Below are 20,347 nucleotides of genomic sequence, written 5' to 3'. Positions count from 1 at the left end.
CTGGAGCTGTTTATATTGCACACGCAAAGGGTGTGGCCAAAATTTTTGGGTACTACGCCCTTGTGTTCATGGCGGACCCCATATAAATAACTTGTATGGGGCCCCAAAGTTTCTGATGGTGGCCATGAATATGGCTCTAGGTGGACGCAGAGGTGTTGGTTTAGTGATAGTAGGTGTCCTGTGTCACTTATAAACCCCTACTATAGTTGGAGACTACAAGTTTATATGGGGAGTTGTAGCAATATAGAATGAATTTTTTATGAAATCTAACAGGTGTTCATTATAGTAATTCCTTAGGCTAATGCCCTGTTGCAGTGCACATGAATATTTTCCTTGTATTGAAGGAATGTAATTGACACTTGGGATCTCAGTATTAGTGAAAGAGCTTTCATTTAAATCAAGAACACTTTGCTACCAGTTTTGCCATTATAAACAGGTCGGTTATGCTGCTGAACAGTAAACAATTCCTTTTCACTGGGAAAAAATGAAACGTATAGACATTGACACAAAGCATTTCTCTAGACATGATAACAAATATCTGTCTATAGTTGAATGAAAATGTATTCCCACAATGCAGATTTGTTATCCTATTCTTTTGAAGTAAAATGAATGACTCTCTCACAGACATATTGTACTGCTTCTTCAATATTCAACCAAATAGTTGGATCAGTGATGCATGGTTATGTACTCCATCAAGTGATTTGGCCAATGAACTAGCAAATACAGGATCGGATTCATGTATGGGGTAATTATTTGACACCAAATTATCAAAATTGATATTTGTGTAGATTGTGTTTTTTTTTTTTTTTTACTAAACTCACATTTAAACAAAATCATGAATGTTGTGTAAAGTGTAAAGAAAAAATGAATACCTTGAATTTATAATTTTTGCGCAATTTTGAATGCAAAATACTTTGAATTACGGAAAAAATGTTGGTAAATTACACCCTTAGGGGCACATTTACTAATCCACGAACGTCCGAAAAGCATCCGAATGCGTTTTTTTTTCGTAATGATCGGTATTTTGCGACTTTTTCGCGAATTGTCGCGAATTTTTCGAGCGCTCAATATGAAAAAAAGTCGTGACAATTCGCGAAAGTCGTAATGGCTATGCAAAAGTTGAGACAATTCTCGAGAGTCATAATGGCCATGAAAAAGTCGCGACAATTCACGAAAGTCATAATGGCTATGCAAAAGTCGCGACAATTTGCGCAAGTCGTAACGGCTACAAAAAAGTCGCGAAAAATACGAAAAAGTCGCAAAATGTTTGTTTCCAATCCGATTTTTTCCCATTCGGGATTCGGATTCATGGATTAGTAAATCAGCCCCTTAGTGTGTACTGGGAGCATATTTATCAAAATACTAGTTTAAAGCTTAATATATATATATATATATATATATATATAAAACTTGCCCATGTTCTACTCAGTTCTATGGGGTTTTTAAAGAGAACTCGCTATTTGATAAAGACGCTTCTAAAAATCCCATAGGGATGAATAGAACACGGGCAAGTTTTTAACGTATTAATCTTCCCTTAAGTAATAAATTAATTCTCATTGTGGCCTTTGTACCTTTGTCTCAAATACCATGTTTTTATTTTGCATATGTCTTTAGAGACTATAGAGTTCATTTATGACCTCTAAGGTCATGTACAATTGTCAGAGGTCTCTACATGTTGTATTGGAGCACAGCTGCCAAATACAGTTCTCAATACAATATCTGGTCTAATATCCCAGAAATCCCAATCAGTACAACTACCTAAATATCTAGGAAATAAATTCTAATGAATAGGTAAAATATGGCATTTACTGTACACAAATTATGAATATGAATGTATAGATTTGAAAACACTATTTCATAAGTTACAGAGGATAGATAGGGTCACCTTATGGACCTGTTAAGAGTGTTTTAGCAGCTTGTTGATAAGAGGGATATAATATTCACATTGTAAATAAACACATTATTCATCATTAATTTTAGTATGATGTAAAATATAAAAGGTAAAACATTATGTATTGATAAATGCTTTGAAACTCAAGTGCAGTTGCTCTCAATTGTGTCTTATCCTATCTTTAAAAAACTCCATTCTAATGGAGAACATTTAGGCTAAAATATGCAAGGAATGGTGGAAAAAATCCAACCACTAGACATTTAAAATATGTAGGGCAGATTAATTCTAGTTGGCAGTTATTTGTCTAGCAAACACCAGGTAGTTTTTTTCTCACACCATGCATTTGTTTAACCAACTGAAGTTGCTTGTAAGTATTTAATACCACTTTTTCTCCTTCCCTTGATTTTAGTGCTGTCATGCAGGGTGAAACCAGCTAGTGTTCTCGGTAATTCACCCTGGAGGTTATACAATATATGTGGAAAAAGTAGAAAATAAATTGAGCATTTCTTTTATACAGGGGGAAAAGACAATAAAAAGCAGCTGTATTAAAAGGCATTACTATTTCTGTTAAACATTTTAAAAGCAGGGATAGAAAGTTGCTCTTGGTGACGATTTTACCAGCCATTACTGAAAACTCTGTTCAGTGGGTGTAGAAGGCCAAACCTAGGTCATATGAGCAAACTAAATAGACGGGCCGTGGAGGAAGAACTCATTAGACAAAGATCTAATGCAGTTTGAAGTAAGAGCCCATAAAGTTTCCTTGGAATGTTTAGAAAGCCTGAACCCCTGTTGAACAGTGACTGCTTCAAATGAATCATCCTTTAGGCAATGTATTTCAAAGATCACTAAGTGCATTAAGCAATGTGATACTTGTAATTCTATTCCAAGCTACATTCCAAGTTTTTCAGGTAACACTTGGCTTGCTTTTAGTGAAGATGTGACAAACACATGGGCTCCGGGAGGTAGATACGCATTCCACAATTATGAATATCCCAAACATTATTATATAATGAGCAAAGTTCAGCACCTGTTACTGACAGTCTGCAGATTGTTGAAGCACTCCTCAGTCAGTAGCGGGTATGCCGCTGAATGTCATCTTATTATTAAACAATAGGCTTATCTAATTCTTAAAGGGATTCTCTCATGGTTTTATGGTATAGTTTTTATTACTATATTACACTGTGTACATTGCAAATAATTCTAAGATTTAAAATGTTATTATTGAACCAATAAATGTATTTGCTTTAGTTGTAATATTGGTGTATAGGTGGCTATCTCTGGTCATTGTGCCTGAACAGCTTCTTTCTACTGTTTCTCCTACTCAATGTTACTGGATGAGTCATAGTCAGGCTGGAGTGTTTTACTGTTGAGCGCTAGTTTCATATCTACCACTAGGTAGGGAGAATTTTTAGCAATACAGTGGTCAGCTGCTATCTTGTTACCTTCCCAGTGATAGGTTTCTGGGGAAAGGGAGGGGGGATATCACTCCAACTTGCAGTGCAGCAAGGAAGTTCATCAGAGTTCATCAAGTCACATGACTGAGGGCACATGGGAAAGTAAGAATATGGCTAGCCACACATTAAATTTCAAAACTAAATATGAAAAAGGATTTCAATGCAGGATTCTGTTGGGGGGCGGTATTAACTGATGTGTTTTGTAAAAACATGTTTTCCTGTAACAGAATCCCTTTAATTGTACTATTTTATGTGTTTGTGCTGCACACTGCTTCACTGCCCAGTCTTCTGATGATCAGTCTTCATTATAGGACTTTTGCTGGTAGCCCAAGATAACATCCAATATTTCTGAGGATTTTAATATTACTTTATTACCTGCTGCATACAAAGTGCCTGTGCGATAGCTGCTGATCTCCTCTCTATCCCAATAATTTCAGCACGGAGAGGAACTTGAATAGCAGCAAGGAACTGAGCACATATCAATACATCCTATGTTGTCTAGAAGAGACTATTCTGACATTTTCCCGACATTTAACTGTAAAGAAGAGTGTATCCTGTGGCACAGGGGTTGGTAAAGTAAGGCAAACCAGAGGGATCAAAATGGTTAATACTGCTGCTAAAGGCTGTAACAAGAGAAGGAGGGATAAACATTGCCATTTTATTAAAAACTCATTTAATAATTTACAATAACTTAATAACATTCCATATTAAAATAACCACCAATATATTTTGCAAAAAAATATTCTTCTTTTCTGCAGTGGTTAATACAGTCATTTGCACACAAGTCATTTTTAATTACCATCAGTATATTTTTATCAAACATTTCCAACTGCTAACATATTCTAGAAAGAAATGAATAACTTATGTTTGTATGCAGTTTAGAACTACTAGCTGTGTTACCAGGATTTTACTACGGATTGCATTTAGAGAAGTAGATGCGGCTATCCTTACAGTCACTGCAAATCAATAAAATTGCACCTACTTTCATTGGTCTATGAGGTCACCTGCATCATTAATTTCCATTAAACGTCTGCTAACAGCAACAGGGGCAATGGTCAGTCTGGCACCGTGCCAGTGCCCTGCACCCTAATGTTTGTGCAGGCACCCATCAGTGGATTCGGCATCAAAGATAAAGCACATAATCCCAGTCTGTTAACGATGACATTCAAAATGGCTGTCCAAATCACCAGGAACAAGGAAAGGTTGGAGAAAGAACTGCCACATATGATGGTTAGTGAGGGCAGGGAAATGCCCCAAAAAATACATAGGAATCCTTAGTGTAACTTGGGTTCTTTTTTAATAGTCCTTGTTAAAATAAATAATGCCCATTAGGAATAGTGTAAAAAGTGTATAGCATATAGTAAAACCATTTCTGTGTGTAAATATATATGTACAAGTAATTTTAGGACTGTTGATCAGGTTTGTAAACTTTTTCTTTACAGCAATATTAAATACAAACTTAATGCTTAAATGCTTAATTTAAAATTCTACATTTCTTTATATTTTCCCCGAAAGACGGTTCTTCATAAAATCAGGCACCAAGATGGTTATTTGTAACCCTCACCAATCAGAATGAATGCTGTGAACAGTCCATTAGCTGTGAAAAATTTGAATGGTGTCCAGATTCCAGCTTAAAACAAAATTGAAATAAATCCAGTGATTCCAGTTTTAATAATGCAAATGTAATTTGTTCAGACTACAGCCTCACAAAAGAAGAATTTGGATGGTGAGCAATATTGGGGATTTCACTGTATAATTATTTTGAGCTACTCAGAGTAGCCAGTGTCCTGTTCATGCCAAGCCAAGATACCAGCAGGAGAGAACCGTGTCCAATCCAGAAGATAAATGACTCCGTCAGTCTGGTTTATCCTGCACTCAAGACCCCTCCTTCAGTTCTGAATTATACTCTCCTTTAGTTACAAGGCCAGTTTTAGGTCTAGGCTGCCTTTTGGTGTGCTTGCTTTGTGCGGTTGTGCCTCATTTTTGTTCACATTATCAGCTGAAGGTTCTTGATCAAGCGGCACCTGAATACTGACACTTCCACTCTGTGTGATAGCCCTTGCTTTGATGGAATATGAAGATATTTTGGCTTTGCTGTATTGGCATTGGCAGTACCAAACAAGGCACCTGTAAAACAAATATTAAGATTAGAATTCTAGCCATTATGTATTATAATGAGTACCTATTTATCCAAAGAAACAAATTAATGCAGTAAAGATTTGGGTGGGGGTAGGGTGTCTCCTCTATAATGAATTTAGTATAGAAAGTATGAACAGGGCAATCTACTTGAAATTGTATGGCAGCCCAGAAAAGTTAAGTGTTCGCTTTAATTGCCCTCCTACTTTCCTCTGTTAATGTTCCTCTGTTAAGTAACCTTGTTGTAGAGGCTTGGAAAGGTTATGCTTTTTCATTATCTGATCCCTTATGTTCACAGTGCCGCTTCAGGGGTCCTTGATGCCCTGAGGCGGCCAAGTTGATGTTGCCCCCCTCGCTCTGTATTTTTCATATAAGTGGGCTGAGGGGGGCCGCATTGCCAGTGCAGAGAGCACAATAGTGTTTTCAACACTAGAAACCATAATTCTGATTTAAACTGATTTTTAACTCTTTAAGTTTGCCGCTGCTGGTAACTTGCTGGGAGCTGCTGCCTAAGGTGAATTGAGAAACTCTCCTCAGGTGCCAGCACCCAGCAAGTTACCAGTGCCCCTGGGCTGCCATATTTGTGCAGCAGTAATAGAAGTTAAGAAGGGACAGTCAGGTTGGCAAAACAATCATGTTTAACAAATTCAAGCAACACTTACTTGCAAAAGGAAGCCTTTTGGTTAAAATTAATCAACATGACCTATAGGTAACTTTTTATGTACACTAATTTTTTTTTTTAGTGTCAGTATCACTTTAACACTGTCCTGCTTATCAGAAGAACATACTCCATGGGCTATTTACCCAAGTCCTAAGCATTTTAAATAGTAGATCCCATAGCTGTACTGGCTGGTTGCAGTGCTGAGGCTCTATTTGTTTGTGACACACCCTTATTGTGGCTGTGCATAAGCTAAGTTTGTAATGATGAACACAGCTTGTCTTTTCATTATTATTTTATCAGGGTTACAATAGACTCCCACACAAAGCTGCCTCTAGGAAACGTCCACAGTTTTGCAGTAATCTTTGCATTTCTACAAACTTGGTGGATTATTACAAGCAAAACAATTTGTAAATAATGTGACCAGTTTTGCAGATGCAAACATAAATCTCAATAGATACTTCTTGTTGGTGCTATTTTGTACTCTGCTCTGTGAGTGACAGAGGCTTGTCTGATTTCCTTCCATTTCACCTATAGAAATAATGACTAGTAGCACCGTTCACCTGCCCATTATATACTCTCAAAACCATTTTTTCATTTCACATTGTGCTGCTGGGCATCATTATTATATAACATAGCTCAGGCTGCATTTTAGATGTTCACTTAAAATTGTAATTCCATTTTTTTCTTATTTTCCAGCAAGAGCCAAGTTGCGTCTTCCAACCATGAAACTTTTTTTTTTAAGGTTTATTTTGTGATAGCTGCAAAAAAGCTAGGATTCCTTAGCAAAACAATGGCTGGACTAATGTTTCATAAAAGCATCTAATTTGTCAAAAGTGAAAGCAAATATTATGGAGAAAATAATGGTGTTGTTGTCATTCCTTTTACAGAGCTACATCAGTGAAGCCATTCCCTTTACTTAAAAGCATTGGGCAACATAACACTGATATCTATGCACGTAATTATGGAGGAGAGAATAGAGAAACCATATTCCACACCTAGTTGACTTAAAGTTACTTCCCACCAATTCCTCTGCTGCTGTTTAAATGAAAAGAATAGGCTCCCTGCCTTGACCATGGAATAGAAATTACATGAGTAAATGTATGCTCTGCTGTAAACACTTGTCCTTTTATTCTTAGAGCTCAAATTAAAAAGCTATCGGTCGTATTCCCCGAAGCAAGGTCCTGACACAGGAGATGAGCAGGAAGAGCTTTTTGAGACAGGAGGGAGCTCAAAATTTGCTGTAGGCTAGATTGCAATATTATACATCAATAGGAAGAGAGAATCACATGTAGTTATTGTCACTGCTCTGCCAGTTGTCTACACACAGCTACAAGCTATTGACTTTTCAAAGACTGATGTATTCAAAATAGTAGGAACCTCTGGACAGGCTCACCTACTGTAGCCTGTGTGTATTATGTGTACTTGATATAAAATATATCTTTTGAATAATGAAGACAGCATAAATATGTAGGCTGAGACAATTATGCTTTCATTCTCAACCATTTTGGTGGTTAAATGTACCTATTTGGCATAAGGGGACCTGTCACCTACACATAAAAAGCTGTATAAAAAAAGCCCTGTGCAAATTAAACATGAGACCAAAATTTGTTTTTCTATTAAAACATCCATTCCTGTAATAACTGTATTTAAAAATCTGAGCTGTCAATTATATATTACCTGCCCTGCCTCTATTGTAAATACTTGTACCTTTATTGCACACTTTTATTATATATTTAATATTTGTATTTTTTTTTGGTCTATGAAAAGTTGGGAGGAACACGGGTCAAAAAAAATTCATTACAGTAATGATGCTTCATTGTTATTTGTATATGACAATAAACTTGAAACATGAAACAGACAGAGGTGGGGCAGGAAATAACTTTCACTTTCCATTCAGCACTTCATAGATGTAATTGCATTTATTTAACCTGTACATGAGCATGGGCATCAGGTGCCAGATTATGAATCTTAAACTAGATTTTGGGATGACACAAAGCTTGTCTTAATAACAGTGTTTTCAAAATGGCAGCTGGCTGCTTGCTGTGATTGTGTACTTGCAAGACTGAGGGAAACAAAATGTATTTAATTAATGTAGTATAAGTAAAGTTTATTTTGTTCTACTAACATGATATAAAAGGATTATTAATTATTTTCCCTTTAACGTTAAAGGTTGAGATTTTTACTTCAGCTCAGTCCTCTAAAAAAATTCCTGGACACACACAAATACTATAACAAGAAATGAGGACTGGTGAGGCAAGATTTTGGATAAACTTCAACTTAAATTCTCAAAAAGGCCATACAGGGACTTGTTTCCAAAGCTGGCATATACAGATGCCATATGTTACATGTTAGCTCCTCCATTGTAGATATGCTTATGGGTTAATAGCAAATGTGGGAGTATTTTGATACTTGGCTTTGTCCATGTGGTAAGAAAAAGGTTTTTGTTCACTTTTATGCTTGTTGTAAAATGAACTCTCAGTCATACGTGGTAGCCATTCCCAATTCTGTACAGATATATTAACATCTGCTAGTTGTTTGGGGTGTGTGGTTGCTACTACAAACAGGCATAGCCTTAGATGGTCTGTAGTGGGCTTGTATATTAGCAATAGAGTCAAGCACACATTTCAATAGGGAATTACATCCCTTTCATTAAAATCATTTATGCTGCTAAAACAGTGTGTAGCATGTACATTTTGTGGGGCTCCCACTTGCCTTTCTGAAATGCAGGGTCTGTACTTAAGTCACAGTGACTTCATTCATGGCTATGTCTGATAATATCCCCTATAGAGTGTAAGCCTTTTCAGGCAGGGCCCTCATTACCTACTGTATGTGTTTGTCTGCATGTCTGTTATCTACCCTGGTACAGCACTGCAGAATGTTGCATAAATACACATAATAATCATAATACTTATTAATCTACAGATGGCAGGCCATACTGAACTCACAGATGATTACTTTCCTTAGCATTTCAAGTACACAGAGTCCCACAGCCCCCCACCAGCCCACTAAATATTGACTGTCCATGACATCTTACAGCAGCCCCTCTGGCATTTGCCAAAATCCACATATTGGCAGCCTGGACCTGCTACCTTCTACTTCATGTGCTCCTGTGTCATACATACCTGTATCTGAATAATAAAAATAAAATAAACTACAACCATCACCCTATGGGCTTCTTCATAGTAGAAGTTATGCACAGACATATTTGTTGCCTTTCTTCACATCCAGGTAAATACAGGATTAGAAGATATTTATATCTTCTATGCTGCCTCTGTCCTTTTTAACTTGCTTATTGCCTTAAAGGGGACCTGTCACCCTAAGAAACAATTTCAAATTGTTTTCTATTGTGTTTTTCAAGCAAAATAAACTTCACCTACACTGTAGAAATTATTTTAATCTTATTTTCTTCAGCCTTGGAATTCACAATTGCAGCAAGCAGGCAGGTAACATTTTGTGGATACTGTTATTAAGGCAAGCTTTGCATCCTGCCAAAATCTTGTTTCTGTGCCAGTATGGGGGGACCTGATACCCATGTCCATGCTCTGGTTACAAAATTACATGTTGCCGAGGGAGGGGGAATGTGAGCGGCACAGCAACGCCTAATAAGTTCTGAATTGAAAGTAACTGTCTGCCCCACCTCTATGCCTAAGGTACAGAGGCGGGGCAGGCAATATATGATTGACAGCTGGGATTTTTAAATGCTTTTATAATGGGCATGGATGTGTTAATAAAAAAATGGCTTTTGGTTTCATATTTAATTTGAAAAGGACTTATTATACAGCTTTTTATGCCTGGGTGACAGGTCCACTTTAACATCTGCAGCTTTATCTTCTTCAAACTAAAGCTGGCCATACACTGAAGGATCTGCAACTTTAGCGAGGTCGCCAAAGAGAGAATCTTTCCCTGATATGCCCAGGCTGCCAAGGTAAGGACCGCATCAATGAGCTGCTTCACTCCTTGCCACAACAGGATTTTGAAACATACCCGATCGACATCTGGTCAATTTTTGTCCAGATGTCAGTATCTTTATTGGCTCTTAGGCCCACCTTAATTTCCACTGTATGTCGTCACTCTTTGATCTCTAATATCCTTGCACAATACATGAGTTTTAGTCTATCAGTGCTGGTCACATGCAGAACTAAAGTATGTACCCTTGAAATTATCTCTAAACAAATAAATATGTAGTATTGTAACATTTCGGAATACTTGGGTGTATTCTTGCTTTTATTAAACAATTACTATTTCAGCTGTGTCTATACTACTACAAATATTTTGTCCAGCTATATAACTTATTCATGTTTTTTTTTTTTAAAATATTTTAAATATTGTTAAGCTTATTTGAATGATAGATTATGTAATCATGTAATTACCAATTGGCTGATATATATATGCCTGGTCTTTAGGGATAAAAGCAACAGTATATGCTCAAAATTAAATATATCAGGAACTTGAGTACCCATGAGAGAAGAATAACTGCTCAGAATGTAAAAACTGGGGTTTCATCCAGAGATGTAAACATAATTATAATTGTTTAAAGCAGCAATCCTGCCTGGACGATTTTTAAACAAGGGAATTCATCCATTACATTGCTAGTTTTGATATTGTGAGAGCTTCATTAAATGTACGGATAAAGTTCAGCCTATTCCTTGTGAATTTATGAACTGGAGTATAATGCTTTAACATGAAAGCCTTCCTATAGTTTGAATTACTTAGTGGTGTTTGCAATAAAAAAGTACCATTTTCAATATAACATCAAGAAACCTATTCAGCGTTGCCAACAATGACATTTCTCTGATATATATATATATGGAAAGAAAACTGCAAATTAATAATGCATTGGCTTTTGATATTCCATATTCTCCATCTCGTCGCAATATTAGTTTTACTTACTTATTATAATAACAGGAAATCATATTAGATATTCATGGTACATGTCTAGGTGTGAATTGATGTTTTCATTACCATTATTGGTTATCATGCACTTTCTTAGTATTTGTATAAAATGTAGGATAATGCTCCTTAAACATATCTCAAACAAAATAAACAAATTTGTTAAAATACAACTGCAATGGTGCAATGCAATTTTCACTATACTGTCCTATATATAAACTTGTGGGTAAAGACTAATTCTCCCCATTTATAAAAGCCAGTACTGGAGTGTGCAGTTCACTATTTCCATTACACTAAAGACATTATGGAGGAGGCCAGATAGTGGCAACTAATTTAAAAAAGGAAAGGGAGAATTTCAATGTCCAAACAGAAATTGTTTGTACTGGAGGGGAGGCATTAACTTTGTATGAATATATAAGATGCCAACACTCTAAACTATATTCATTTAAACATATATCCTCCCTTGAGAAGAGAAGATTTTTCATCTTACAGTTACAGCTGAAGCAGTTGTACAAGCAGAAAATTAGATTCATCAGGGAGCCAGATGCCTTTTTATCAACGAATACAAGGTTACTGGTACTAATGTGGTGAAATGCCAGTTGGTTAAATATTACATTTGATGAATAAGGCTAGTGCTGAAAATACGGTTTACCTATGAGTTTAAGAACCATCTATACTCTAACTGGGAAAGAAGTAATAATGAATGTAATTTTATTTCCAATGTTGTTGGTTCTTTAAAGCTATTTCGGGAGGGGAAGAAGGTTGTCAATCAATCCTAGTTAAACCCACTTATACAATTAACTCCTCCTTATCTATAAGCCATTGACACAGGCTGCAGCTGTAGTAAAGTACAGACTTAATTAAAAAGAGCTAATTTGTATTTATAGGGGACCTGTCACCCTAAGAAATAATTCCAAACTATTTTCTATTGTGTTTGTCAAATAAAATTAACTTTACTTACACTATATAAATTATTTAAATCTTGTTCTCTTCAGTCTTGGAATTCACAATCACAGCAAGCCAGGCAGGTGCCATTTTGTGGACACTATTATGAAGGCAAGCTTTGTGTCACCACAAAATCTGGTTTATGTGCCAGAATGAGGGACCTAAAACACATGCCCACATACACATGTACTGGCTAAACAATTAGATGGTGAGGTGGAAGGGGGAAATTGAGAGCTTAATGGAAAGTGAAAGTAATTGTCTGGGTGTGGATGTGTTAATAAGAAAAAGTAATTTGGGTTTCAGATTTCATTTGAAAAGTTTTTGATATGTTTGGGTGACAGGTTCCCCTTTAAGTCAAACTCTACTTATTTTAGAATGGTAGGCTAGTAAGCAGTGTCAGACTGGGGGTGTAGGGACTCTCCGGAAAACTTGAGATAAGGGCTTACCCCCCCCAGCTAAGGCCCATTTCGCAATACCGCCCAATGCCAAACCCCCCAGCACTGATGACTTCTCTGGCCTATTTCTGCTAGATATATTCTTGTAGCTTGCCAGAGAAAGCAGAATGTAAGTCGGTTCCAAAACATGCAGATAAAGAATGTGGTTGTGCACAGTAACCTACACACTTATGGCTCTGACTGTGCCCCGATCTGTGGGTTCTGGCAAATGCCAGAGGGGTGGCTGCAAGATGCCATAGACAGTCACTATTTATTGGGCCTTTGGGGGCTGTTTGGCTACTGTATACTTAAAATTCAAGGGCCTATTTTTAAATGCCAGTCCAGGTCTGCACACAGTAAATGTAAAACACCAAGCAAATATATTCTTCCCTTTAAATGAGAGATTTCTTTCATTAAATGTTTTTCATGCAGTGCTCCTCTCTTAACCACCATTCTATTTAAAGTAGCAGGAATGCTACAGATGCAGTTGATTGCCAATAGATTATTCACATTAGTGCAAACTAGAATGTTTTCTGCAGAGTGCTTTACCATACCTGATTAAACAGCCATAGACGATCCCTCTTTTTAAGATAGTAGCTGCCATTTTAGCTTGGTCTGACTTCACTTCTGTGCCTGCATCTCTGTACTCAGATTATAGCAGTGAGGGGAGGGGGGAGAAGGGAGGGGGAGAGAGAAGCAAATTGCGCAGGCTTGTGCTCTGCCATGAGGATTTTTCTGAGAGAAGGAAGTCTGACACAGAAAATCATGTATACAGAATAAAAGGAAAGAAATGTTGTGTAAGTGTTATTGGCAGTATTTACATAGACCATTCTGAAAAAACTTTGTACCTTTCCTTCTCCTTTAAGCCTGTATACATAATCAGCCAATCAAAACTGTATGTAGATCTAATGCAGAGCCCAAAATGTCCAGTCAAATAAAATGTTGCAGTCAAAGTTACAAAATACTTTAGTTAAAATCCAACTCTGTTTTTTAAGTTCATTAGTGAGGCAAGAGATTACAGGTTATCAATAATCTAAATAAAGTGTCAAGTGCCAAAAAGTGCAATTGTGTCACAATGTACTTAGATAAATTAAAACATATTAAACATATTAAAAAACAACCTATTAGTTAAGAAAAGGAAATCACGCAGGGTGAGATATCCCAAGATAGCTACTAACTAAATTGATTTCTATCTAATCTATAGGGATACCACCAAGTGGGAGAACCCAAGGGCTCAAATTTTCCCTTGCCTATTACTGTAATGGGGAGAGACTAACTAACCAATAAACCACAAGGGCCCTCAGAGAGAAGCGCAGAATATCAGTGCTGAAAGTGTCTTGGAGTGAGAAAATAATAATTGAACATATGGCCAATCACTGATGCCTATTATTACCTTGATATACCTCAGATCAGTAATTTTGGTTAAAAGGAGAAAAAGTTTAAAATAAAAAATAATGATTATGCTGACACGCGTTTCACCTACGGTTTTCTTAAAAAAGGGAAAGAATCATGCAACTTGCACTTTTTTGGCACTGGACACTTTCAATTTTTGATCCATTATAATTTTTTGATTCACTAATAAATCACTTGCACTTGAATTGTATTCTACCAACAAGGTAAAAAGCCACTAAGAGTTTTGTCTGTCTACCAATGTATAGTTGAACTACACCCACAGTGGAAACCTATTTCTTGCACAAAACGGCTGCAAAATTTCATCATGGAAAATTCCTGTTTGCGGCAGAAAAAGTTTCTGATATGAGTTTTGTGAATTTCTCAGAGGTTTCGCAAATTTTTCAGCTATTGAAACAGGATAGAATCGTTTATCACTATTACTGAGTAATCCTTGCCCTTCCCTATTATTGCTCATTGACAAGTTAGAAAAATACACAGTACTGTTGCAATCATGCATTTGGAATTTCGATAAAAACAGTACAAAAAATGCAATGACAGTTTCCTTTAAATTCTAATCTTTGTATACAGAATATCTTATTAACTTAGACTTGAACAAAAGCAATTCTATAGTCAGAATTAAGCATTAGTTTGGCACAGCAATAATAAATGCTACTTTCTACGTGTAAAATTAAGGGACAGTAGAAGTATAAGCAACTTTTTTTCATAAATAATGTATGAAATAAAAATCTCATTAGCTTCTAAAGAAATAATGTACTTCATAGTTTTTATGAACAATAGGTTTATTGTTCTGTAAGCATGAACTTTTTCATTTGCCGCAGCTGTTTTTATCTGAGTTCACTTGGAGCGCACAGTAATAAAGGGTCCCAAAATTCTGTCATGTGACATTGAAGCAATGAGCAAGATTAGATTTGCATTGCTGCTAACTGCCTTATAATTCAAGGACAATGACCTGTTATTCCAAGCCTGCATTTGCAATTGCAGTTGTCCATTTTAAAAATAAATTGTAATCATTGTGAGAATATTACATATTGTCAGAGAGCAAGTTTAGCCAAGTTCTCCCCCCTTCTTTTGCCAATAAATTTACACAGCTGCACGCTAATCTGCCTTCCTTTTTGCTCCATTAGTTCAGGCCAACCTTGGCCACGTCTGATAATAAGGATGTAGGGTCTAAATGGCAGATTATAGTTAAATGCATAGTGATTGGCCTTTATAATTAAAATTCTGCAGTGCCTGAAATAAGATGTGTATGTTGATCAGGGCTGACTCCTGTTGCACATATGTTAAAGCAGCTGTCCCTATATTTTTTCTCTTCTAACATTATTAGACTTCATTATTCTTATAGGTGACCAGGAGGATGCCTCACGTAGCATAACATTGTCAGCTCTATGCACTGCTTATTTTTCAATATTTTTGTCCCCATACTTGAACTCCATATCTAAACACCAAAAATGTATTTATTATATACTACTTTACCGAGGTGAAAATAACACATTTTTTCTCCACATATCTGTTGACCCGTTGAAAAAGTGAGCAACCAAAATGCAGGGTCGGACTGGGCCACCGGGAAAAATCCCGGTGGGCCCCGGCTCTAATGGGCACCCGGCGGCCCAGTCCGACTCTTGCCGGCGCTCCCCCTGCCCGACTGTTCCTCCCCTGAACAGTGAAATTTATGCACGCTCGAAGAGGACGTTGGGTGGGGGCCCTGCGGGGGGGGGTTAGGGGATGCGGCAGGCAGAGGCACCTGCAGGGCCCCGGTGGGCCCTCATCCCCCAGTCCGACCCTGCCAAAATGTGCTCTGCTGGGAAGGGAAGCAATGTGGTAAGGAATGGGAGTCAGAGGTGTAGTCAGAGGCACAGGTGAATTGGCCATCTGATGAGTTTAATGCCTGTACTTGGTCATGTGACTCTTGCATATTATTGGGGTTATGTATTAAAAAGCACTAAGTTTGCCCAGGAGAACGCACCACACTGAGGCATCCTGATATCTGAGCTTGTGGAAACCTCATGGCTGCTGACTATAAATGAAACCAACCATGTATATGTACAATATACTATTCATTAGATTTTATTCAGCTCAAATTTTGACTATTTAGAGCCTTTACCATGCTGGACCCATATCTTTATTAACATGGGAGGAACATAGACAAATCCGTACCATGCACAATGAACATTTAAAAAGGCCTTAGCTGTAAAACAATTTGTTTTACCTTTTTTTTTCTTCTTTTTCCTAAATCTATACATCGCTACCAAACTGTAAAGGTCAGGATAGGTTTGGGTGTTTTGAAATGCTGACTGGAAGCGGTTTTTCAAAAGGTCAAGATGTCATGTAGTTTCAGAGTTATGGAAGTAGTAAGGGTTTCCTGAGTGCCAGTGAACCCCCCAGCAGCTTTGTGACAGACATTTTGTGACGTGAAGACAGCAGGGGGTTGGAAAACAAAAGGTATCTGTTTGCTGTTGGGCTGAAAGGCAAAATAAACTTTCTCTAAATACCTACCTTGTACTGCAGTTTATATAGAAGGGCTTTCTACATAATAGTCATTACCTTCCTCTTATTGAAAATTGTTTTAACAAACATTAATTGTATTTAATATCTTTTATTAGGATCCCTGTACATCTATTTACTTTGTTCTGTCTTGTATGGTTACATACAGATATATGTTCTGCCGGTCTAGATCTTGTGCATCCTGACATAGGGCAAATTTAATCAAGTTTAATAGAAACAAAATGTACAATTCATAGTTTTTCATTATTATTTTCATACACCAGCACAGAAGATTACATTTCTGCCATTGGGCAGGTTAGGTAATAAAACTACTTACTGATGAATTAATTATATTGTTCCAAAAAATATGCCATGTTTAAGCAGGTCTTTAAAACTGTGCAATTAAAGTTGACAAGGTAATAACAATGTAATTGAGAATATATCACATAAGGACTCATTTCAGATATAAATGCTAAACTACATAAGTGCTATTGCTAGTAGCAACCAATCATGGCCCTTACATCGCCTACCCTGTACTCCTATAACAATTTAAATCCTCTTTTGGAGTGATACGGGCCACAACTTTATCAGTTACCAACAATGTAAACAACATACGGAAACATACATAGAAATGTGCAATCATATAATGTAACAAACTGCCACCCCCTCATGCTGTAACTCCAATAGCCGACTGCTACTGAGCAAATTCCCAACGGCCCAGTCCATCTTTTGTAATAGGTTTCCACTATTCTGACCAACTAAGGCCACCCATATTAGGGGTTGAACCATTGCCCAAACACCTGCCTTCTTGTGGCACCCACTCTCCCCTTGGAAGACTGACAAGGGCCCCTTTAAGAGCTGTTTGGAGACAGTTTCTTGGGAACAAATTAAGTATCCCATCTATCCCTTCCCCATTACTACCCTTAACGAACAACTGGTGTACCCACAACCCATCAAAACCACATAAGTGACAGTGGCAAAACAAAAAAAACGTAAAAAATAAATAAATAAAACCTCCCCCGATTCTAGGGAGGGCACTTTACTTTTTGCTTGCCAACCTAAAATGGTGACTAGCTCCTCCTGTCCTGACACTAAATGGGTGCCCCAATTCCACCCCTCCTCCAATCTTGAGCTGCTATCCATGGCTCACAGGACTTTCTTTTCATCAGGTGACTGCTTTTCATCAGGTGACAAATAAACTAGAGGCAAGGAGGAGATTCTGCCATTTATTGCTGCTCAACTCATCTTCCTATGCACTGAATCACATGTGCTACTTTACTCTCCCCCTAATTTTAAAAAAAAAAAATACACAATGTACAAAACCACCATATATTATATAATCCCTTTTAATAAAAATATGAATTATTATCTAATGAAGATACATAATAGCAGAGAGAGCTTTCTTTACAGGAGGTCATTTGTTTTGGTAAGTACTTTGTTTAAATGTTATAACGTAAATTAAGGTAAAAGTGGTAAAAGTGCATAGCAATCCATTAATTTATGAAAAAACTTTTCGTGATATTAATACATGTATTTGCCATCATTTAGTGGCAGCCCAACCAAGTTAATGGGAAAATTCAAGACTAATTCCAATCTAAAAATGATGAACAAATGGCAATGGCTGCCAGATATTATGTGATGATGTCTGGTGTTCAGATAGAAATGTGTGGTTGTATTTCATACATTTTTTTGTTTACAAAGCTATAAATAGGCCCCAAGGGGATTTCACTCTAAAGCCTCCATTTAGTGATTAGCCAATCTGTCCTGTTTTGCTTAACCGAAAAATTCATGAAACGGCAACAACTTGCAAAATGCATTGGTCAACTGGGCGTTTTTTCATAGCGACTTTTTCCATACTGGACAATGGTAAGAGTCTATGGGCCCGATTCACTAAAGTCCGAAATAAGGAGTGCTATTTATAGCATGCGTTAAAAATCTTATCACTTCTTATTTTTCACTTGATTCACTAAAAGGACACTTGTCATAATTAAGAAGCAATGTTTTTGGCGTTATTTATCTTGCAACGACATATTTTCAAGCAATATATTACGCAGCGCACAACATATTACGCAGCGTGCGATATTTTACGCAGAGCGCAATATATTACCCACGTAACCATTACTTTCTGAAGACAAGAAAATTTTGCGCTCTGCGTAAAATATCACGTGCTGCGTAATATGTTGTGCGCTGCGTAATATATTGCTTGAAAATATGTTGTCGCAAGATAAATAACGCCAAGAACATCGCTTCTTAATTATGACAAGTGTCCTTTTAGTGAATCGAGCGAAAAATAAGAAGTGATAAGATTTTTAACGCATGCTATAAATAGCACTCTTATTTCGGACTTTAGTGAATCGGGCCCTATGGGTGTTTTTTTGCTCATCACTATTTCTGTTATATTTATAAATTGTGACTTTAAGTCCCTCTTTTGCGATTCAGACAATGATAACTTGGCCAGAACTGAGATCCTCCATTCCTCACCTTAAATAAAAGGAGCAAAGTTACACTATTGGACTAAATCTTATGGACCCTTTTAGGTCGTCATATTAATGTTTATGAATTTCATGAATATGCTGCAATACTCAAGCAAAATATCTTTTGAATTGAGATTCTAATTCATTATGAGTGACCAGTGTGTCTAATAGCATAGGGATGGAGAGACATTTTATGTTTCACGCTACAATGGAGCTATTAACCAAAATATGTACGCAAGATACGTTTTTATTTATAAGAATTATTTAGTACAAACATAACATTTTGAACACGTTTCTGTTTCTTGTGGTTTTTAGAAAGGACAAATTGTAAATCTAAAGAAACATTTGAAGTTTAAAAGCTCAGAGCCTGCGTATAGTTGTAACTATTATTAATTGGAATTTTGTTAAGGTTCACATCTAACAGGTTTTACGGTGCTATAAAATCCTAAAAGGAGAACCATCATTGTAGACTTATGGCTACCAATTCACTATTTGCTACACGTTTAAAGGAAACAGGCTGCCGAGGTGAACTGATTGCAGATGGACTGTGCAGCTCTTCCACCAGGATTTTCAGAATGTATCCGTGATTTTTCACATAATCCCATAATCTTAACTAATGCCATTTATTAAACTAACATGGAGATTTAGTGCTCAATATGAAGTTTTAGGTTGTTAATATATAATAATATAATGAATGAATTAAGAGCGGACAGATTAGATTTAAAAGTAGATGTGCAAAAATCATTGAATCACTGGTAATTTTGAATTGTAATTATATTCAAACTATAGGCCAATTATGTACCGAAATTTCAGAAGAACAGGCAGATTCACTGAAGCAGTGGATACATGAATACAAAAAATGCATTTAGAAATTACATCCCCCCCCCCCCAAAAAAAATAGCCTTACATATTTCATGTCTGAGTGTGACAGCTTAATAACAGTATAATATGAACAAGTACTTAAGTTTTTAGACTTGCTTTATTTTAAGCATATACAGGTCCTTTTTAAAAAATTAGCATATTGTGATAAAGTTCATTATTTTCTGTAATGTACTGATAAACATTAGACTTTCATATATTTTAGATTCATTACACACAACTGAAGTAGTTCAAGCCTTTTCTTGTTTTAATATTGATGATTGTGGCATACAGCTCATGAAAACCCAAAATTCCTATCTCAAAAAATTAGCATATTTCATCCGCCCAATAAAAGAAAAGTGTTTTTAATACAAAAAAAGTCAACCTTCAAATAATTATGTTCAGTTATGCACTCAATACTTGGTCGGGAATCCTTTTGCAGAAATGACTGCTTCAATGCGGCGTGGCATGGAGGCAATCAGCCTGTGGCACTGCTCAGGTGTTATGGAGGCCCAGGATGCTTCAATAGCGGCCTTAAGCTCATCCAGAGTGTTGGGTCTTGTGTCTCTCAACTTTCTCTTCACAATATCCCACAGATTCTCTATGGGGTTCAGGTCAGGAGAGTTGGCAGGCCAATTGAGCACAGTAATACCATGGTCAGTAAACCATTTACCAGTGGTTTTGGCACTGTGAGCAGGTGCCAGGTCGTG

General features: G+C 36.8%; 1 protein-coding gene across 1 annotated transcript in view; it reads right to left on the bottom strand.

The window, feature by feature from the left end:
• Positions 1-3,983: 3,983 nt before the first annotated feature.
• LOC100488459 overlaps positions 3,984-20,347 on the bottom strand; it is a 144,926-nt gene continuing 128,562 nt past the window's right edge. The window contains exon 5 of the mRNA XM_002934141.5: positions 3,984-5,472. Coding sequence (XP_002934187.2) covers positions 5,262-5,472 — 211 coding nt within the window. The 3' untranslated portion in view covers positions 3,984-5,261. The remainder of the gene's footprint in view (positions 5,473-20,347) is intronic.

This window comes from Xenopus tropicalis, chromosome 4, assembly GCF_000004195.4.
Source record: "Xenopus tropicalis strain Nigerian chromosome 4, UCB_Xtro_10.0, whole genome shotgun sequence".
Taxonomy (NCBI): Eukaryota; Metazoa; Chordata; class Amphibia; order Anura; family Pipidae; genus Xenopus; species Xenopus tropicalis.
The sequence above is the reverse complement of the archived record's forward strand: the minus strand, read 5'-3'. Positions and strand labels throughout refer to the sequence as shown.